At 43.8% G+C, this 23862-nt stretch overlaps 1 protein-coding gene across 4 annotated transcripts in view; it reads left to right on the top strand.

Moving 5' to 3' along the window:
• The window catches only part of GRID1 (glutamate ionotropic receptor delta type subunit 1), a 927065-nt gene that overhangs the window by 708492 nt on the left and 194711 nt on the right, over positions 1–23862 (top strand). For all 4 annotated transcript variants that reach the window (XM_063433578.1, XM_063433577.1, XM_063433579.1 and 1 more), the window contains exon 6: positions 1059–1232. In XM_063433578.1, the coding sequence (XP_063289648.1) occupies positions 1059–1232 (174 nt within the window). The remainder of the gene's footprint in view (positions 1–1058; positions 1233–23862) is intronic.

Raw genomic sequence — 23862 nt, 5'->3', positions numbered from 1 at the left:
TATATTTATTATTATTTTACTCATCTATAAGGGGGGGGGGGACTAATTTATCATGGATTTTGGAGAGAAGGGTTGGAGTAACCCTTTAAATAATACACATTTCTAAAATACAAAGCTTCTCCCCATTAAATATTGTTCTCTTTCATTTTATTTTGTGAGCAGTAGTGTTAAATCCCTATTCTAAATGCAGCATATGTTTTCTAATTCACCCGCAATACACAGTTAACCTGCTTTTGTGCGATTTGCTGTTTTGCAGACTGTGTCAGATTAATATATTGCCTTGGATATTCTTTTCAACTTAAAAATGTCATTACAAATTATTAGCTTTATCTCAGTAGCAAGCCTCTTTTTTGAAAGAAAAAGACATTTACTACAAGTGGCATATAAATATAAACGATTACAATACAAAAGGTATTACATTTTAAAGTGCTTAATCTCTTAACAGTACACATGGATCCAAGCAAAAGAAGACAAAAGTAGATTAACCAGGCTGAATCTTTGACACATGAGTCGAGTGTCTAAAATTGATAGTACAAAGTGCTAACAGAATAGCTAATATTGTTTTATGTCGTGATTTGGTTCTGCTAAATGTTTTGGCTTTATCATTTTCTCTGCATTGACATTTCTATATGACACAGAGAACGAAGAAAAAATACAATTTTGAATAACTAAAGTCAAACTACCAGTATTATAAACATATGTCTTTATTGGACAAGTAAATTCACGTAGACTCTTGATTCTCCTTTGTTGTAGAAATTCTCTCAGCAGTTCTATGAAAACTCTTAAGTTTTACAATCAATCTACCTCGTTAAGCTCAGGTTTACTGTTTCATGATAAACAGGGGCACTAGGGGGTGCTGTTTCACTTGTGCCCAAGATTTAACCGTTTGATTTGCTGTTGACGCATATAATTATTATTATTACTATAATATTTATATAGCTCCATCAAATTCCGTTGCGATTTACAATGGGATATATTTTTCTATGTACTTTTTACTTTGAAAGAAGGGTAACAAATGAATAAAAAATAAATGTAATCATTTTTCTCCTTTTCTTTAGGAAATCAGTGACGCGGAGATAGTGGAACTCGTGCACAGTTCGCTTGGGAGAATTACAGTGATACGGCAAATCTTTCCTTCACTAAAAGACAACAATATAAGGTGTATGAGAAATAACCATCGAATACCGTCTCTTCCTTGTGATCCACAAGAAGGCTACCTCCAAATGCTACAGGTCAGTGAAAAGACAAAAATCTAGGATCTCGGGTTAAAATGTCACACAATGAATGCTATGTATAAAACTGCTCTGTGGTTGAATACATGGTAGAATTAAAGTACAACTGTCGCATTAAAAAAAGTTTTTATATGATAATCCTTTCATCAAGTTTTGAAAATAAATATATATTTTTAAATTAAGTAGATGGAATTTAAAAAAAACAAAAAACGAATACCTCCCTTTAGAATATTACAAGATCCTTCAGCCATTTACATGCACCTTGGCTTAGATCATGTTTGTAAACCGATAGTTAGTCTCTATGGTCTTCCTTGCTTCACACCTTGCACAGAAGCAGGAAGACCATAGAGACTAACTCTCTGTCCAAAAGTGCATCTATATTTTACATATACTTAATTTAATAAAAACAGTATATTTATGACAAACGTTAATATATATACCGATCTATAAAAGTGGTGACAATACTTTGGTATCTAACTGTCGCCCGATATCATTGCTCCGAGTATTGTCAAAAGTATTGGAAAAATGCGTCCACACGCAACTATGTGAATATTATCAACAATCAAACAAGGAACAAGGAGACCTAACTGGAGCTATTTTCCTTGATTTTGCCAAGGCCTTTGACACAGTAGACCATTGCATTCTTTAGCAAAAACTTAAAAACTCAGGCATTGGTGATCGTCTGCTAACCTGGTTTTGATCATATGTTTCAGACTGATTGCAATATGTGGCCATTTCTCATAGCACTTCCCTCCCTCTTCCAGTCACGTGTGGTGTTCCCTAAGGCTCCATTTTTGGTCCCCTCGTATTCACATTATTTATAAATGGCCTGCAAATCCTCAACTGTACAAGTGTACACAGACTACACTGTAATCTACGCTAGTAAACCCAATCTACCGCAGCTTGAGGCTGTGCTCCAAAACCAATTCACAGAGGTAGAAAAGTGGATAGCAGATAACAAACTCTTCCTAAACACTGACAAAACTGTTACAATGATCTTTGGAACTGTATCTAAATTACGTAAACTACAAAATCAGCAACTGTGTATCAGAACAAATTCAAATAGTACACTGACAGCAGGCTGCTCTTTTAAATATCTAGGTATGTTGCTAGACCCCAATCTATCCTTTGGCCTTCACATTGAAAAAACTCTTCAAAGCTTTACCCAAAACTAGGTGCCCTGTACAGAAACAAATCCTGTCTAAGCCCTACAGTAAGGAAACCGATAGTACAACAAATGCTAATGCCGGTCATTAATTATGAGGCTGTAGTGTATGCAACCGCACCGCAAACCCACCTTAATAAACTCAATACATTATATAATTCGTTCTGTCGCTTTGTACTAGAATGTAAAGATTTTACCCACCACTGTGACATGTTAAAATAGCTAAACTGGCTATCGCTGGAATCCCGACGCACTCTTCATCTTTCCAGCCTTGTGCATAAGAGCATTTCTGGGAAGCTCCCACCCTACCTGAGTAGAATGCTCTCCCCGACTGTTCCCACCTCCTATAACCTCCGATCCAGTACTAGCACGATATTTAGCATACTGAAATACACAAATAAAGTGGTGCGATCCTCATTTTCCTACAGAGCACCACACTTATGGAATAACCTCAGGGACACAGTCAAATCTTTATTCAATCTAAAATATTTTAAGATATCTATGGCACTATACCTACATCTATGTATTACCTGTTATGTATTAAATTATATGGGTGTATGTGTATATATATTGTATTTTTTTTAATTTTATTTTATTTTTGAAATATTGTACCCTTTTGTAATAATGCAATGTTTTGTGGACCCAGGACAAAGCAAGATAAATATCAATGTATCCATCCTGGTAAAATATTTTATAAATAAATAAATAAATAAATATATATATATATATATATATATATATATATATATATATATATATATATATATATATATATATATATATATATATATATATATATATATATATATATATATTTAATATATTTGAAATACATACCACTTTATTAAAATACTTATCAGAGGGTGTTGATTGGATTATAGTCAGAGGCGGCTCTCTAATTAGGCGATTTAGGCGGCCGCCTAAGGCCTCGCGCTGATGGGGGCCTCGCGGCCGCCTAAATCGCCTTAGGGCAATGTGACAGGTCGGGACCTGACACAGGAGGGGGCCCGGCGGCTTGCCCTTAATGCCGCCGGGTGCGAGGCCCCTCCTATGCCTGCCCGGGAGAGAGCCAGCCTGTCTGCAGCTCCGCCGAGTGCAGAGCTGCAGACTGAGTGGGTCTCGCGATCTCACCCAATCAGAGCATTGCCGCGGGTTACCACGGCAACGCTCTGACTGTCTGAGATCGCGAGACTAAACTCACCACGTGGTCTGCAGCTCTGCACCCGGCGGAGCTGCAGACTGTAAAGGGAGCCCACCGGACCACCAGGGAAACAGCCTGGCCGCCCACTGGACCACCAGGGAAACATAAGGTACCCTCTGCCCCAGCCACCCCACCACCCACAGCCACCCCACCACCCTTTGCCCCAGCCACCCACAGCCACCCCACCTCTGCCCCAGCCACCCTCTGCCCCAGCCACCCCACCACCCTCTGCCCCAGCCACCCCACCACCCACAGCCACCCCACCACCCTCTGCCCCAGCCACCCCACCACCTGTGCCCCAGCCACCCACAGCCACCCCACCTCTGCCCCAGCCACCCCACCACCCTCTGCCCCAGCCACCCCAACACCCACCCCACCACCTGTGCCCCAGCCACCCACAGCCACCCCACCTCTGCCCCAGCCACCCCACCATCCTCTGCCCCAGCCACCCCACCAGCCACCCCACCACCCACAGCCACCCCACCACCCTCTGCCCCAGCCACCCCACCACCCTCTACCCCAGCCACCCCACCACCCACAGCCACCCCACCACCCTCTGCCCCAGCCACCCCACCACCCACAGCCACCCCACCACCCTCTGCCCCAGCCACCCCACCACCCTCTGCCCCAGCTACCCCACCACCCACAGCCACCCCACCACCCTCTGCCCCAGCCACCCCACCACCCTCTGCCCCAGCCACCCCACCACCCTCTGCCCCAGCCACCCCACCACCCACCCCACCACCTGTGCCCCAGCCACCCACAGCCACCCCACCTCTGCCCTAGCCACCCCACCACCCTCTGCCCCAGCCACCCCACCACCCACAGCCACCCCACCACCCTCTGCCCCAGCCACCCCACCACCCTCTGCCCCAGCCACCCCACCACCCACAGCCACCCCACCACGCTCTGCCCCAGCCACCCCACCACCCTCTGCCCCAGCTACCCCACCACCCTCTGCCCCAGCCACCCCACCACCATCTGCCCCAGCCACCCCACCACCATCTGCCCCAGCCACCCCACCAGCCACAGCCACCCCACCACCCTCTGCCCCAGCCACCCCACCAGCCACCCCACCACCCTCTGCCCCAGCCACCCCACCACCCTCTGCCCCAGCCACCCCACCACCCACAGCCACCCCACCACCCTCTGCCCCAGCCACTCCACCACCCACAGCAACCCCACCACCCTCTGCCCCACCCACCCCCAGCCACCCCACCTCTGCCCCAGCCACCCTCTGCCCCAGCCACCCCACCACCCTCCTGCCCCAGCCACCCTCCTGCCCCAGCCACCCTACTACCCCAGCCACCCTACTACCCCAGCCACCCTACTGCCCCAGAAACCCTACCACCCTCTGCCCTCCTTCCACCCCACTACCCTGTCACTGTCCCCCTACCACCCTCTGCCCCAGCCACGCTACCACCCTCTGCCCCAGCCACCCCACCACCCACAGCCACCCCACCACCCTCTGCCCCAGCCACCCCACCACCCACAGCAACCCCACCACCCTCTGCCCCACCCACCCCCAGCCACCCCACCTCTGCCCCAGCCACCCTCTGCCCCAGCCACCCCACCACCCTCCTGCCCCAGCCACCCTACTACCCCAGCCACCCTACTACCCCAGCCACCCTACTGCCCCAGAAACCCTACCACCCTCTGCCCTCCTTCCACCCCACTACCCTGTCACTGTCCCCCTACCACCCTCTGCCCCAGCCACGCTACCACCCTCTGCCCCAGCCACCCTACCGCCCCAGCCACCCTACCACCCTCTGCCCCAGAAACCCTACCACCCTTTGCCCCAGCCACCCTACCACCCTCTGCCCTCCTACCACCCCACTACCCTGTCACTGTCCTCCTACCACCCTCTGCCCCAGCCACCCCACCACCCTCCTGCCCCAGCCACCCTACCACCCTCCTGCCCCAGCCACCCTACCACCCTCCTGCCCCAGCCACCCTACTACCCCAGCCACCCTACTGCCCCAGCCACCCTACCACCCTCTGCCCCAGAAACCCTACCACCCTCTGCCCTCCTACCACCCCACTACCCTGTCACTGTCCCCCTACCACCCTCTGCCCCAGCCACGCTACCACCCTCTGCCCCAGCCACGCTACCACCCTCTGCCCCAGCCACGCTACCACCCTCTGCCCAGCCACCCTACCACCCTCTGCCCCAGCCACCCTACCGCCCCAGCCACCCTACCACCCTCTGCCCCAGAAACCCTACCACCCTTTGCCCCAGCCACCCTACCACCCTCTGCCCTCCTACCACCCCACTACCCTGTCACTGTCCTCCTACCACCCTCTGCCCCAGCCACCCTACCACCCTCTGCCCCAGCCACCCTACCACCCCAGCCACCCTACCACCCTCTGCCCCAGAAACCCTACCAGCCTCTGCCCCAGCCACCCTACCACCCTCTGCCCTCCTACCACCCCACTACCCTGTCACTGTCCTCCTACCACCCTCTGCCCCAGCCACCTTACCACCCTCTGCCCCAGCCACGCTACCACCCTCTGCCACAGCCACCCTACCACCCTCTGCAACAGCACAATGCAAACCCTATTTTTAACTTTAGATGTTAGTGGGGGCCTCATGTTTGAGTTTCGCCTAAGGCCTCACAAAGTCTAGAGCCGCCACTGATTATAGTGGTACTATCTTAATAATAAGTAATGATTATTGTCAAGAACATCCACCAAACACATTACCGTCTTTCCAAAAATGCTACTGGGTCTTATATTAATTCCCCCCCCCCCCAACCAACGCAAAAAGGCTTATTTTCGGGGGATGTCTTATTTCAGGGGAAAACTGTAGCAAGCATGTGCTAGAAAGCAGGAATTCCCCTGAACATAGACCAGTTTAATAGGGCATGGAATCCTGCAAATCTATGTTCAGGGAAACTTCCCCGAACATAGCTTAGTGAACTAGCGACAAGGGCTTATTTTCAGGGTAGGGCTTATATTACTTATTTTCAGCTTTAAATTATTAAAGAATTATTAAAGAAACATGCATCTTTATTATATAAAACCAGTCAGTCACTATATCACCTCGCTTACAATTAGTGTTGTCGCGAACCCGGAATTTTCGGTTCGCGAACGGCGAACGCGAACTTCCGCAAATGTTCGCGAACCGACGAACCGCGCGAACCGCCATTGACTTCAATAGGCAGGCGAATTTTAAAAACAACAGGGACTCTTTCTGGCCACAATAGTGATGGAAAAGTTGTTTCAAGGGGACTAACACCTGGACTGTGGCATGCCAGAGGGGGATCCATGGCAAAACTCCCATGGAAAATTGCACAGTTGATGCAGAGTCTGCTTTTAATCCATAAAGGGCAGAAATCACCTAACATTGACACCTGTCCTCAAAGCCCAGCCCTGATACACACTGACACAGAGCAGAATAGAGACTGTTCCCCCTACATAGGGTCACTTGGCAGATATGGATTGACACCTGTCCTCAAAACCCCTGATACACACTGACACAGAGCAGAATAGGGACTGTTCCCCCTACATAGGGTCACTTGGCAGATATGGATTGACACCTATCCTAATGATCCCTGATACACACTGACACAGAGCAGAATAGAGACTGTTCCCCCTACATAGGGTCACTTGGCAGATATGGATTGACACCTGTCCTCAAAACCCCTGATACACACTGACACAGAGCAGAATAGGGACTGTTCCCCCTACATAGGGTCACTTGGCAGATATGGATTGACACCTATCCTAATGATCCCTGATACACAGTGACACAGAGCAGAATAGGGACTGTTCCTCCTACATAGGGTCACTTGGCAGATATGGATTGACACCTATCCTAATGATCCCTGATACACAGTGACACAGAGCAGAATAGGGACTGTTCCTCCTACATAGGGTCACTTGGCAGATATGGATTGACACCTATCCTAATGATTCCTGATACACACTGACACAGAGCAGAATAGAGACTGTTCCCCCTACATAGGGTCACTTGGCAGATATGGATTGACACCTATCCTAATGATCCCTGATACACAGTGACACAGAGCAGAATAGGGACTGTTCCTCCTACATAGGGTCACTTGGCAGATATGGATTGACACCTATCCTAATGATCCCTGATACACAGTGACACAGAGCAGAATAGGGACTGTTCCTCCTACATAGGGTCACTTGGCAGATGTGGATTGACACCTATCCTAATGATCCCTGATACACACTGACACAGAGCACAATAGAGACTGTTCCCCCTACATAGGGTCACTTGGCAGATATGGATTGACACCTATCCTAATGATCCCTGATACACACTGACACAGAGCAGAATAGAGACTGCTCCCCCTACATAGGGTCACTTGGCAGATATGGATTGACAAATCCCTGACAAACAGCTACCACATGCAAGGAAGGCAGCAGGGGCGCAAATGACCCACTCCCGACGCGGGAAGGTAGTGACGACAAATAACAATACAGGACTCTTTAGAGGCCCTGTAATTGTAATCAGTCCACTTGAAATCCTTTAACTTTGATCAATTGGAGGGAAGTCTGGTGCAGAGCCACTGACCCATGCGCAGGGCCAGCCTTAGGCCTTTGGGCGCCCTGTGCAAGAAATCTTCACCCTGTCACACCCATGTGCAAGAAATCTTCACCCTGTCATAGGGTCACTTGGCAGATATGGATTGACAAATCCCTGACAAACAGCTACCACATGCAAGGAAGGCAGCAGGGGCGCAAATGACCCACTCCCGACGCGGGAAGGTAGTGACGACAAATAACAATACAGGACTCTTTAGAGGCCCTGTAATTGTAATCAGTCCACTTGAAATCCTTTAACTTTGATCAATTGGAGGGAAGTCTGGTGCAGAGCCACTGACCCATGCGCAGGGCCAGCCTTAGGCCTTTGGGCGCCCTGTGCAAGAAATCTTCACCCTGTCACACCCATGTGCAAGAAATCTTCACCCTGTCACACACACACACACAGGCAGACAGCCATACACACGCACACACTCAACTGCGACTGACTAGGTTTGTCACCTCCTCAAAAGGACGCATGAGCCTACAGGCATTGCGCATGAGCGTCCAGTAACGTGGCAAAAAAAATCCCAGCTCCCCAGAGGCTGTCCTAGCACCCCGGTCATACAAATACTCATTATCATTAACAGCTTTTTCTTGTTGGAGCAGGCGGTCGAACATTAGGAGTGTTGAATTCCAACGTGTAGGGCTGTCGCAAATCAAGCGCCTCACTGGCATGTTGTTTCGCCGCTGGATATCGGCAAAGTGAGCCATGGCCGTGTAGGAATGCCTGAAATGGCCACACACCTTCCTGGCCTGCTTCAGGACGTCCTGTAAGCCTGTGTACTTATGCACAAAGCGTTGTATGATCAGATTACACACATGTGCCATGCACGGCACATGTGTCAACTTGCCCAACTTCAATGCCGCTATCAAATTTTTTCCGTTGTCACACACCACTTTGCCGATATCCAGTTGCTGCGGAGTCAGCCACTTTTCCACATGTGCGTTCAGGGCGGACAGGAGTGCTTGTCCGGTGTGACTCTCTGCTTTCAAGCAAGTCAAACCCAAGACGGCGTGACACTGCCGTATCCGGGATGTGGAATAGTACCTGGGGAGCTGGGGGGGTGCCATTGATGTGGAGCAAGAAGCAGCGGCACAAGAGGACTCAGCCGAGGAGGTTATGGAAGAGGATGGAGTAGGAGGAGTAGAGGAGGTGGCAGCAGGACTGCCTGCAATTCGTGGCGGTGTCACCAACTCCTCTGCAATGCCACGCATTCCTTGCTTGTCAGCCGTCAGCAGGTTTACCCAATGCGCAGTGTAGGTGATATACCTGCCCTGACCATGCTTTGCAGACCAGGTATCAGTGGTCAGATGGACCCTTGCCCCAACACTGTGTGCCAGACATGCCATGACTTCCTTTTGCACAATCGAGTACAAGTTGGGGATTGCCTTTTGTGAAAAGAAATTCCGGCCGGGTACCTTCCACTGCGGTGTCCCAATAGCTACAAATTTTTTGAATGCCTCAGACTCAACCAGATTGTATGGTAAAAGCTGGCGGGCTAATAGTTCGGACAAGCCAGCTGTCAGACGCTGGGCAAGGGGGTGACTTGGTGACATTGGCTTCTTACGCTCAAACATGTCCTTGACAGAAACACATGACTGTGGGCAGATGAGCGGGAACTGCTCAAGGCGGGAGACGGAGTGGCGGATGGTTGAGAGGGGGCAAGAAGGACAGCAGTGGTTGAAGTGGCTGAAGATGCTGGACCAGGAGGAGGATGGCGGCTTAGAGTAGGCGTGCTGCTTGTACTCATGTGTTGATCCCATAGGCGTTTGCTATGTGAGATCATGTGCCTACGCAAAGCAGTTGTACCTAGGTGGGTGTTGGACCTCCCACGACTCAGTTTCCTTTGGCACAGGTTGCAAATGGCATCGCTGTTGTCAGAGGCAGACACACACAAAAAATGCCACACTGCTGAGCTCTGCAATGACGGCATTCTGGTGGTGGACACAGCATGCGTTGATTGGCGTGCTGTCGGGCTGACCTCGGGTGCCGATGCATGCTGTCTGACTGTGCCACTAGCTCCTTGCGACGACCCCCCCCTGCTTCCAACTGGTCTCCTCCTCCTCCTCTCTGTCTCCCCATCTGAACTTTCGCCCTGTTCTTCTTCTCTTCTAGCGGGCACCCACGTGACATCCATGGACGCATCGTCATCATCAACCGCTTCGCTTGTATCTGACAACTCAGAAAAGGAAGCAGCAGCGGGTACAACATCATCATCATCACACCGTACCTCCATGTGTTTAATGCTGCCTGCCTGAGACATATCCCTGTTATCTACATCCTCTAGCAATAATGGTTGCGCATCACTCATTTCTTCAAACGGGTGTGTGAATAACTCCTCTGACATACCAAGTAAAGCGGCTGTGGTGCTAGTTTTGGTGGTGGTGGCAGGCGGGTGAGTGCTATCTTGAGAGGTGCCTGAAGCTAAGCTGGAGGAGGATGGTGCGTCAAGGTTCCGAGCGGAGGCTGTACAAGATTGGGTGTCCTGTGTTAGCCAGTCAACTAAGTCCTCAGAACTTTTCAAGTTCAGGGTACGTGGCTTCTGAAAACTGAGCATTATTCTAGGGCAAAAGGGAATCACAGCACCACGACCACGACGGCCCCTGCGGGGTGGCCTGCCTCTGCCTGTCATTTTTTGGGGGATTAGTGTTACTATGCGTGCAAGCTACTGTGAGACCAGATATGATTGGCAATGTGCACTGGAACAGTTCTGCAGAGCACACGCTGAAGGAAGGACTGACAGAGCCGCTTGAAGACAAGTAACTGCTATTCAATCTATAACAGTGAAAAACAAATTTTGGTTGTAAAATCTAAAGCTTAACCAATTGTTAAAACAGATATGAGTGGTGGCACTGGGCAAATAGGCACAGTATCCAATGTGAACCTCACACAGAAGCTGGCAGGCAGGCAACTGCTCTTCTATTACAGTGGAAACAAAATTTTGGTTGTAAAAGCACGCTATAGAGACACCAGATATGATTGGCAACTGTCAAAGCACGCTGGCACAGGTCTGCAGAGCACACGCTGAAGTAGGCCTGAAACACAGACGCTTGCAGACAACTAACTGCTCTTCTATTACAGTGAAAAAAAAAATATTTATTTTAAATGTAAAGCTTAACCTATTGTTAAAACAGATATGAGTGGTGGCACTGGGCAAATAGGCACAGTATCCAATGTGAACCTCACACAGAAGCTGGCAGGCAGGCAACTGCTCTTCTATTACAGTGAAAAAAAAATATTTATTTTAAATGTAAAGCTTAACCTATTGTTAAAACAGATATGAGTGGTGGCACTGGGCAAATAGGCACAGTATCCAATGTGAACCTCACACAGAAGCTGGCAGGCAGGCAACTGCTCTTCTATTCCAGTGAAAAAAAAATATTTATTTTAAATGTAAAGCTTAACCTATTGTTAAAACAGATATGAGTGGTGGCACTGGGCAAATAGGCACAGTATCCAATGTGAACCTCACACAGAAGCTGGCAGGCAGGCACCTGCAATTACATTACACAGGAAAAAAAGAACAATAAAGCAGCCTGATGTTATAGCCCTAAAAAGGGCTTTTTGGGGTGCTGTCCTTACAGCAGAGATCAGATGAGTCCTTCAGGATTGTAGTGGGCACTGAATACCCTAGCCTAGCTATCAATTTCCCTATCTAATCAGCAGCAGCTAAACTTTCCCTCCTCTCACTAAGCATGCATCTTCCGAATGAATCGAAAATGGATGCTGGGAGGGAGGTTGGAGGGTGTGGAAGGGAGGGAGTGCTGCTGATTGGCTGTAATGTGTCTGCTGACCGAGAGGCACAGGGTCAAAGTTTGCCCAATGATGACGAATAGGGGGCGGATCGAACTGCGCATGTGTCCGCCCGCCGCGGCGAACGCGAACACGCTAATTTCGCCGGGAACTGTTCGCCGGCGGACAGTTCGGTACATCACTACTTACAATACAATAGTGATGATATCAGGAAAACTGCTGGTTGCACAGCAGGGTTTAATATAATATTTGTTTAGATAAATCCTCTAGTGGACTCTAAGGAACCTGTTATTCTTAACTGATCATGTTTGTGATATTAATATTGGCTATGCACTTGTGAGTTAATATACATTTTTCGTATGGAAAGGGGAGACAATGTGCTCAATCTAGGGAGAGGATTTTCTATATTACGGGAGCAGCTGTGTTTGGAGTCTTGTGATGTTATTAGAATACAGTGATGTCACAGTATGTCTTGAATACAAATACTGTTGTTTACTTAGCAATTAAATAAGAAGTTGTTAACCCCTTCAGGACGGAGTCAATAGTACACGTTCTGATCAAAACAAAACGTAAACAAAAACTGGAATTTGCGCTATATGTCTGTTCAACCGTAATTCACCTCTTTCATATTAAATGCACCCACACTTATTATATATCATTTTGTTCAGGAGAAACAGGGCTTTCATTTCATATAAAATATTTGTATATGAAACAATTTATTATGAATAAAATAAAATAAAAACTGAGAAATTTTAATTTTTTTTTTTAAATTTGTCGTTCCGCCTCACATTTTAGCTGTAAATGTCCTAATACTGTTAGGTTTTACTGCAACAAAATGCACATATTTGTAATCAGCTATGTCTCACAAGTACAACAGTACCCCCCATTAACAGGTTTTATGGTGTTTTGGAAAGTTACAGGGTCAAATATAGAACGTTCCATTTTCAAATTGAAATTTGCCAGATTAGTAATGTTACCTTTGAGACGGTGTGGTAGCCCAGGAATGAGAATTACCCCCATAATGGCATACCATTTGAAAATGTAGACAACCCAAGGTATTGAACGTGGGGTATGTTTAGTCTTTTTTAGTAGCCACTTAGTCACAAACACTGGCCAAAGTTAGCGTTCATATTTGTTTTTGTGTGAAAAAAGCAAAAAACTAATATTTGGCCAGTGTTTGTGACTAAGTGGCTACTAAAAATGACTGGACATACCCCGTTTGCAATACCTTGGGTTGTCTACTTTTGCAAATGGTATGCCATCATGGGGGTAATTCTTATTCCTGGGCTACCATACGGTCTCAAAGGCAACATAACTAATCTGGCAAATTTCAATGTGAAAAAAATGAAATGCAAGCCTTATATGTGACTCTCTAACTTTCCAAAACACCATAAAACCTGTACATGGGGGGTACTGTTATTCTCGGGAGATTTCACTAAACACAAATATTAGTGTTTTAAAACAGTAAAACATATTACAACAATAATATAGTCCATAAAAGTGCCGTTTGTTTGTAAAAAATGCAAAAAACTTCACTTTTACTTAAAATATCATCGTTGTAATACAATTTACCAGTTTTAAACACTAATATTTCAGTTCAGCGAAGTCTCCCGAGTAAAACAGTACCCCCTATATACAGGTTTTATGGTGTCTTGGAGAGTTACAGGGTCAAATATAGTGCTTGCGAATTAAATTCTCTGCACTTTCTCCCTGTGTTGTCAGGCATGTCAATCAAATTTTAATTAATCAAATTACATAATTATGTTAAAAAATTACTTAAATATACACGTAGAATTTTAATATATATGCATTTATAGGTATATAAATTCTACGTGTATACTAATGTAATCTTTTATGTAATTATATGTATTTATCTATATATATATATTTGCGGTTATTTGTATTTTATATATATAGATAGATATATATAGAATGTCATTCTAAGTGTATTCTGTTTCCAATATATATATATATTAATAACAAAATACAGTTAGAATGAAATTACATATGAATATATAATTTATTTTAAATTTTGTTTCAATATTTTATTTATTTATTTAATTATTTTATTTATTTATTATTGTAATTATACGTATATATATATAATATATATATGTAGATCTATTATATATAATATATATACATATTATATATATGTAACGTCATTCTAAGTGTATTTTAATACTAATATATATACTAATATTAATATTAAAATACATTACGTATGACGTTACATATATATATAATATGTATATATATTATATATATAATATATATATACATATTATATATATATAAAAATGCATTTAATTTATTTTATAATATGTTTAATATTTTTTTTTTTACACTACCTACCAGCAGGGGGACTGTCTAATATTTTAGACAGTCCCCCTGCTGGCAGATCCATAGCCAGCTATAGGGGGCCATGTGATCGCTCTTTGAGAGCGATCACATGGCCCCCGGGGGCCTCATTTGCCGGAGGGGGGCTGCCTGGGCTTTCAGACAGCCCCCCAGAAGAGGATCGCGGCGGAGGTGAGTACCTCCTAGCTCCTGGGGCTGCAAGCCGTTACGGCGTTCTATGCCGCCGCAACGGCTTTAAAGCCCTTTAAAGCCGCGACGGCATAGAACGCCGTAACGGCGTTAAGGGGTTAAATATGAAGCAAATCATAATAATAATAATATACCAATAGAGTTGTGGTGGGGAAAAAGTGTGGATGAAAATCCCTTCCACCTCAAGTAAGTGAATAGTTAATACTTTGTTAAACACAAACACACACCAGTCAAGCCATTAGACTTGCTTTTTCCCACACAAATCTCACTTTAACAGTGCTCTCACTACTGCAAGGGATTCTGGGTAGGCATATTCAAATGTGCTCAACAAATTCCACTTTATACTTGGATTCCTTGGAGTCTGTATCTGCTGTATACAATAGCTTTGAAACACAACTCAGGGAGAGGAGCAAAGCTAGTGTACCACTCATGTGTCCATGATGCAACTCACCAGCATGAGGTTGGTTACTGGCTTGCTATGGAGGCTTGGCGTTACTTGTAAATTACATACCAAAAGAGTATCAAAAGAGTATGAAAATCCCTTCCACCTGAAGTAAGTGGATAGTTAATACATTGTTCAAACACAAATACACACACCAGCCAAGCCAAGCCATAAGACTTGCTTTTCCCATAGAAATCTCACTTTAACAGTGCTCTTTTATTTATATATATATTGATCAGCATTGCTTCAGACCTGAGGAAGAGAGGAAAACTCTTGAAAGCTTGTCTTTGAAAAATTATGTCAGTCCAATTAAAAAGATATAACTGCATGCTGCAATACTCTGCTATTTTGGCATCTTGTCTACTGAACTAATACGGCTAATTCAATCTACACAATATATATGCCACACATGCACAATAACCCCCCAGTGCTTCCCTATAGGGATCATTGGAGTACCTGAAATCATCTATAATAATGGCATCATCCCAGAGAGGACTGGCAGGAGACCAGCATGCCAGGGGGATTAAAGGTGAGTAAAACTCTCCAGTTTACTCATTAAAAGGGACCATAATTATAAACAGATAGGGATACACTATAATGTTAGGAAAACATGTTTGCATTGCTAACTTTGGAGTGTTCCTTTAAGCTAGCAGGCAGCTGGTCATGGGGCTCTTCAGTTAGCTGTAAAATCCATCTGAGCTCTTGTCACAGGAGGCTGCTTTCGGCTGTCTGCGGCTTGTATTAGTGGCACTGTAAAAGCTGCGCTGTACCACATTGTGCACGTTGTAAATGTCATGCTCACCATTGTGCTTTGGGTCTCCCGAGTCCTCAGAACATGTTTGTGAAACATAAAACTGCAACTGCATTTAACTGCCTGGGTATTGGAAGAATATGGTAATACTGAAACCAGCCTTTTCTTACACCAGGATTCGAAGTGAGTTATGGGAATACATGCCCCACAATCGGCCTATAATGTGTATACCTAACTGTATCTTCATTACCTATCCTGGTTATAATAATACCGAGCTGTTATTTGTTGAACGCGCATGCTATACTATACATTACATATTCTATATTGTGAAGAACGCTTCCAGTGCTCAGTAAGTTGTTAATTTTGTTTAGAATTTTGCATTGAATGCATGACGGTTATATTAACCATACCTCCCAAGTGTCCCTATTTAAGAGGGACAGTCCTCCTTTTTTTTGCTCAAATCCCTCTGTCACTGTTTTCTCCTACTTCCCCTCTTTTCTTGAATAATAAAAAAGTATACTATTTATTATTTATGATATTTATATTATAATTGATAATATGTGTTATTTATATTGATATTATTTATATTATAATATTTAATGTGTATAGAAATCACATCCACTGTGTATTTCCATCCAATGCTGCCTGCTACTGGGGTGACATGCCACGCTGCTGAAGCTGGAAGCCGATCTATTTGTCATCTGTTGTCTAAAAGCGTCAGCTGACAACACAATGAATGGCACATTATGCAAAACAAAATGTGCACATATTTGACATTATCCATCCTTGAACTCTAGTTGCTATAGGTGGAGTTACACCTCTGCCAGCCAAGAGATAAAACTTAATATGCTGTATATACAGGCACCATGACCAATTTAAATCACTAAAGTGATTATGGTGCTTGGAGCAGCCCTTTAAATTTAAATCAAACTCGTCATTGCTTACAATGGATTTTACCATACCTCACCATTTTTAGTGTATTAGCATTAGGGTTAATTTAACACATTGGAACAAGGTAACCTTTTCTGTTAAAGTACCCAATATGATGGGATATTGAAGCCTGTGATTGGACCAATTGTTGGTTTAGAATGCATGAGCGCTCCAGGCCAACAAAGGAGGAAGGCGGAGGGATAGAGGGGAGAGGCAGATGATTTATTTTCAAAATGCCTCCAATGGAGGGTGACAAGAGAAAGCCCCCATATAGAAGGATGGTGGAAGGGGAGAAATAGCTTGCAGAGCACCTGCAAGGGGCATGTTTTTGTAATTTTGTGCTAAATTTACATCTGGAACACCCAGTTTGAGGCTTCCTGATTGAAACAAAAGTGGAGCTACAAAGCTAGCGCAGTGCTGGACTTAGATTTTGGGGTTAAACGGTTTGTTAACCATTTAACCACTCAAGGCAAGCCGATGCCTGGGAACTCCTTGCACTACAACAATTCTGGTGGTGCAACTAGCCTCCTGTACATAATGACAGAGATCTCTGGAAGTGCAGTGTTTCGAACAGAAACAATGCACATACAGTCTCCTACCGACATGGCCACTTCAAATCACCGAAGTATTGAAGTAATCCTTTAAGAATCTTATGGGCCTCATAGGTATTTGTGTAGTTCTTGATTTTTTCTTGACTTTTGACTCACTCTATATGAAAGTGTCTTTTAACAGAGATACATGTCAAGACGGATACAGAGAGGTATAGCGAAAGAGAAAAAAAGTGAAAAAAAAAAAAGAGAGAAAATGTGTCCAAATTGGTATAATTAAATAACTTATAATATAATGTGTTTTTCCTGTGTTGATTTGCATTTCTGACTCTAAAAAGAACATTGCTCCAGAGTCACTGGCATTCTTCTTGTCTGATAACCTCGGTTGACATAAAATATATCACTTCTGGAAACGGCCTGTGAATAGCAGGGACCTGGATATATGGCGGGGCTTCTGTGAATTAACCAAAGTAATGGGTAATCATCAGTTATTTGGACAGAGGCTTGTCTACTTTTATTATTATTATTATCACCATTTATATAGCGTCAACCGATTCCGTAGCGCTTTACAATATTATGAGAGGGGGGATTTAACTTTAAGTAGGACAATTACAAAAAAAACTTACAGGAACGATAGGTTGAAGAGGACTCTGCTCAAACGAGCTTACATTCTATAGGAAGTGGGGTGTAAAACACATAAGAACAGGAAATAGCAATCAAATAAGGTGGGAGTGAAGCAGAGCTGGAGGAGAGAGTAGAGTGCTGCCCTTTAGGAGAGAGCAAGAGGCAGTTTTCTCTGGGAGGCCTTTCCTAAAGAGACGGGTTTTAAGGCACTTCTGAAAGCATTGAAGACTAGGGGAGAGTCTGGTGGCAGTAGGCAGGCAATTCCAAAGGAAGAGAGCCACCTGCAAGCATGAGTTGGCCGTAGGGATGCAAGCAGTGGACAGGAGAAGGTCACAGGCAGAGCGGAGGGACCGAGAAGGGGCATACCAATGGATCTATAAAGAAATATAAGAAGGGCTTGAATTGTTCAGTGCTTTATAGGTACGGGTTAGCACTTTGAATTGACTCCTATAGGATTCGTGGACAACTCAAATTCTTAATCCTGTGTCAATTTGTATTTTTAACCCTGTGCAGTGTTACTAGACCTAATTCATTATCTCAGTGACCTTTAAAGACATATAGCCTGCGACACCTTATATGCAGCAGGGACTTACATAGTCTTCTATCTTCTGCTTCTAAAGGTTGGATTTTTGGTCAGTTTGGACAGGTTTGGAAAGTTTTTTTAAAAGCTGCTTTTTGCAAACTGTGTGATCTGTATCAAGCAGCTGCCGCTCGATGACAGCCAGCCGTGATTCTTGGGAATTACATGTTACAGCTTAGAATACTCTTCTGTGGTCTTGTTTTTCAGCAATTGATCTAGTGTCCAAGAAAAAAATATATTGATGTAGCGACCACGATTTGCAGAAATATTTGAACAAGGTTTTGCATTCTGCCTGTCCAATAGTAATAGATAATTGGAATTGCTTTATATATTGCTTTAGATATTGTAGCTGGGTTTGCTTACTTCCAATATCCGTGATTGGTCAAACATTTTGTTTTTAATTTCCTATGTAGAAGCTATATGTTAAGAAAAACGAATCAAGCTAACAAATCCCAGCATGCTATTTTCTTCTAATCCTATCTGAACCTAATTAGAGCTTCAGGAAAATATATTGCTTCTACGTTGCATTAGCCATGCACAAAAGCATTTACCAGGTAATTAGAAAACATTCTCGCTGGTAAGGAAGGTAATTTCCTTTGGTCTATAACAGAGGAGATTTGCTTTATTTATGTTCTTAACTCTTAAGAGGTTTTGTTTTCGTTTCGTTAAAAACAACATGTAATTAGAAGCAGCTAATGTTGGAAAAATAGATAAAAAAGACTTTGCCGGCAAAGCTCTATATTTCGTGAGATTGATTAACAAATTGCTCCCATTCTATTAATTTTCCTAAATGTCTGTGCATTTTTGTAAAACTAAATGAGTCCCAACGTGCTACCTCTAAGAGTTTGCGTGTAGAACAGAACTCCAAACACCTACATCAATATGTGTGAACTGCAATCGAGTAACAACAGCATTTTCTGACTTTTGGCTGGTGTAGCAAGAGTTGATCCCTATCGCTGACCATATTACTTCTGGCAATGTCATAGAAGTCTAATAACGGTAAAATATTCGTCAGAACTCATTATTTATTTGTTAATCTCATGTTGTTGACTTCAAAAAGCCAATATTAAAAGGTTAAAAGCACAAGTTGAAGGTTACAGACAGAAAAGTGTATTGATGCTAAAAGTGTCACTTATGTCAATAAAGTCAGTGTAGTGTTTATGGTGTCTTTAGGCTGCAGGTGTCATCACATGGTTTTTGAGCAAACTCTTTTCAAGCAGTTTAACCAAAACCAGGTTTCTCAAAGTTGCATCCAGCCTACCTCTTAAATTGCTATGATTAAATACATCCATTTTGTAATGGTATTCATGGGCAGATTACATCAACTGGTCCTCTATAACCCTTCTTTAAGATCACTTTATCTCTAAGTACCACTAAATGGACATTTTAGGTGTTTTGCATATTTTGCATGTTTTAATGTTATATTGTAGTTATGGTGTTTATCTGTCTATTTGATTAATAAGGAATTGTTAGGTCACAATTCTTGCACACATTACCAAATCTGGAGTTTGTTCTTGTTGGAAAAGGTGATTGTAAAAAAAGTGTTTCCAGCATAGGCGTGCAGAGCCTACTGCGTTAGGGTGTGCACCCTAAAGCACAAACAGACGCTGCGTGTATATGTATGTGTGTGTGTATATATATATATATATATATATATATATATATATATATTTATACACACACACATACACACTGCTGTGCGTGTGTGTAAGGGCGCTGTGTGTGTGTGTGTGTGTGTGTGTGTAAGGGCGCTGTTTGTGTGTGGGTGCTGTGTGTGTGTGTAAGGACGCTGTATGTGTGTGGGTGCTGTATGTGTGTGTGTGCTGTATGTGTGTCGGTGCTGTATGTGTGTGGGTGCTGTATGTGGGTGTGGGTGCTGTGTGTGTGGGGGTGCTATATGTGTGTGTAGGTGCTGTGTGGGTGCTGTATGGGTGCTGTATGTGTGCTGTGTGTGTGTGGGTGCTGTATGTGTGTGTGCTGTATGTGTGTGCTGTATGTGTGTAGGTGCTGTGTGTGTTGGTTCTGTATGTGTGTGCTGTATGTGTGAAAGTGCTGTATGTGTGTAGGCTGTATGTGTGTGTGCTGTATGTGTGTGCTGTATGTGTGAAAGTGATGTATGTGTGTAGGCTGTATGTGTGAAGGTGCTGTATGTGTGTGTGTGCTGTGTGAGGGTGCTGTATGTGTGAGGGTGCTGTATGTGTGAAGGTGCTGTATGTGTGAAGGTGCTGTATGTGTGTGTGTGCTGTGTGAAGGTGCAGTATGTGTGTGTGTGCTGTGTGAGGGTGCTGTATGTGTGAGGGTGCTGTATGTGTGAAGGTGCTGTATGTGTGTGTGTGTGCTGTGTGAGGGTGCTGTATGTGTGAGGGTGCTGTATGTGTGAAGGTGCTGTATGTGTGTGTGTGTGCTGTGTGAAGGTGCTGTATGTGTGTGTGTGCTGTGTGAGGGTGCTGTATGTGTGAGGGTGCTGTATGTGTGAAGGTGCTGTATGTGTGTGTGCTGTGTGAGGGTGCTGTATGTGTGAGGGTGCTGTATGTGTGAGGGTGCTGTATGTGTGTGGGTGATTGTGGGGGGTGGAGGTGGGGGTACATGACTCAATATCCCCCCTCCCTTCTTACCTTATGTAGGGAGGGGGGGATTCTTGTTCCTGCTGCCTTCCCTGGTGGTCCAGTGGAGGTGAGGTGCCGTTTAGTTAATATCCCCCCTCCCTTGTTACCTTATGTAGGGAGGGCGGACCATGCTACCGACATCCCTGGTGGTCCAGTGGAGAGTGAACTCTACCCTGCGGGGCTAGAGTTCACTCTCGCGAGATTTGAGCGTTGCTGCGGCAACGCTCAGATCTCGCGAGAGAAACCCGGCGGAGCTGCTGGTTGAGCTCCCCGGGTCCTCTCCTGCCTCCCTCCCTGCCTGTGGGTCGGTGGGAAGGGAGGCTGAGAGCAGAGCCGGCGATCGGATAGCGCCGGCTCTGCATGAGCCGACAGGGGAGATCCTGAGATCTCCCCTGCCGGTCTCAATACATAGGCGTGCCTCGGGGATTAGGGTGTGCCCAGGCACACCCGGCACACCCCGTGCGCACGCCTATGGTTTCCAGTGATGTTTCAAGTCTTTTTATGAATTTAAATTCAGCAAGTCCGATTCTGATTTTTCAGTTATTGAGTCAAAAGCTTTTCTTCAAAATGTTTCTGGTTCTGGTGTCATCTATCCTTGGACGCGCTCTCCTGTTGGCATACGAACGTTAAAAATATAAGCCTTGCACTGAGATAATTTTCAACTTTCAGGCCTCTCCAAAGATTATTTCAGACTGCCAAACATAAGCAGCAAATTGCTAATCATGCCATCCACACACAAATTAGCAGTAACAGCGATAGTATCTTTTTTCATTTAATATCCTCGTAAAGTAGGACACAAATAATTATTATGGAAGAAAGCAGGACACAGGTTCCAAGTCAGTAATGACACTCCAGAATATGGTCACTTCTAAGATGTCTTCATGGAAAACTGAAAGATCAAAGAGAATAATATTTTTCACATCCAGCTCAGATCATTGCCATAACTTGGATATGGCTGCAAATATAATAATTAAGATATATAGTTAAATGGACAATCTAGGCACAAAAAAAATGTTAGTTTAATGAAGTGGATTTGTGTATAGATCAAGCCCCAGCAAATTCATTGATCAATTCTTTGCTATTTAGAAGTTAAATCACTTTGTTTATGCAGCTCTAGCCACACCTCCTCTGCTTGTCGCTCACACAGCCTTCCTACACACTTCCTGAAAAAGAGTCTACATTTTTTAAGCTTTCCTTATGGCACAGTGTGTTTAATTAATAATGGATTATCTCCTTCTCTGTTAATAGTCTGCTAGAGCCGACAACAGCCTGATGTGTGATTAAAGTTCAATTAACAGAGCAGAGGATGAAGGTACAAACTTCTTATTAACCCCTTAAGGACACATGACATGTGTGACATGTCATGATTCCCTTTTATTCCAGAAGTTTGGTCCTTAAGGGGTTAAACACACTGTGCTGTAGGATCTTCTTGAAAATTATACCATTTTTTTTCATGCAGGCAGTGTGAATCACATCCAGTGACTAGGGCTGGCAAACAGAAACAACAGTGATTATTTAACTCCTAAATGGCAGAGAATTGAGCAGTGGGAGTGCAGGGGCATAATCAATACACTACAACTTATAAAATGCTGTGTTGGTTTTGTTTTTAGACACACCGATATCTTCCTTTTATCTAGACAAATGTCCATGCTATTCATAATCCAAATATGTCATCATGTAAGAAAATGTTATAATGCACTTAAATGAACTGTGCTTCTTTGTTCTTTGAATCTGCATAAATATGTAGTGACATATTAACAAATATATGAACTTATGCTGGTCTCTGCTTACAATTGTCCAAAGTTTGAAAAGTGTCAGGACACAAGGTTAATATCCGCGCTACCTGTTGTGAAATCAAATCAAAGAAACATGAGCTTCAAGAAGAACAAATAGACTGTGGAAAGCAAAAGAAATATTTAATTTGTTTACGGACCGAGAACATCAGCCAACACTGATTAGTGATTCTCCTTTCTAAAACAATGAATTATGTAGGATGGAAACCAATAGTTTCTGCTAATTAATACTATAGGAGACTTACCACCTACCTTTGACTTTTCTACTAATTTAATTTTAAAACGTGCGCAATAAACCAAATTTAGTTTTTTTTAATGTAAATATTATTTGTGGGTTTTTTTATTCGATAGTGTAATTTGCAGCTTATCCTTTCCTTTTTTAAATATTTTTTTAAATCTTTTTTTATTAAATAGTGTTTATACTTTGTGGGGGAGTAACAAGAGAAAAGAGGAATGAGTTAAAAAAAAATAAAGGAAATGAACAAAAAACTGGGGGTAAACAGCCACCCCATTGAAAGACAATACTTATATTGTATTATATATAATAATATACAGATGGAAACATAGGACATATACTTAATCAAATAACATAATGTTACACGCTATAATTCACTGGTATGACAACACCTTGAATATAATGTGCAATTTTTCACCTGTGGAAAAAAAAGGATAAAACAAAGTAATGGAGAAATTTAGCTATGAAGACAGGTTAGAAAATGTAAATCGCTTTAGTTTGGAAAAACGGTTCCTCAGAGGGAATACGATAGCATTATACAAATATAGTTGGGGCCAATACAAAACATTGTCTGGAAATCTATTCTCAAACAGGACTATAATTAGGACACACAGTCACACATTAGACTGGAAGAAAGCAGATTTAGATTGAGGCAAAGGAAAGGTTTTTTTTATTGTAAGAATTATAAGGATATGGAATTCTCTGCCTGAAGCGGTGGTTTTATCAGAGTCCACACAGATGTTCAAACAGCAATTGGATAAATACTTGCAAAAAACATAACATACAATGATGTAATTTTTAATCAGTGTGAGATATTTGACTGCCATTTTGGGTTCAAGAAATAATTTTTCCTAGTTTGTTGCAAAATTGGAAACGCTTCGTACTGGGTTTTTG

This window comes from Pelobates fuscus, chromosome 10 (assembly GCF_036172605.1).
Source record: "Pelobates fuscus isolate aPelFus1 chromosome 10, aPelFus1.pri, whole genome shotgun sequence".
Taxonomy (NCBI): Eukaryota; Metazoa; Chordata; class Amphibia; order Anura; family Pelobatidae; genus Pelobates; species Pelobates fuscus.
This window is presented reverse-complemented; position numbering and strand designations above follow the sequence as displayed.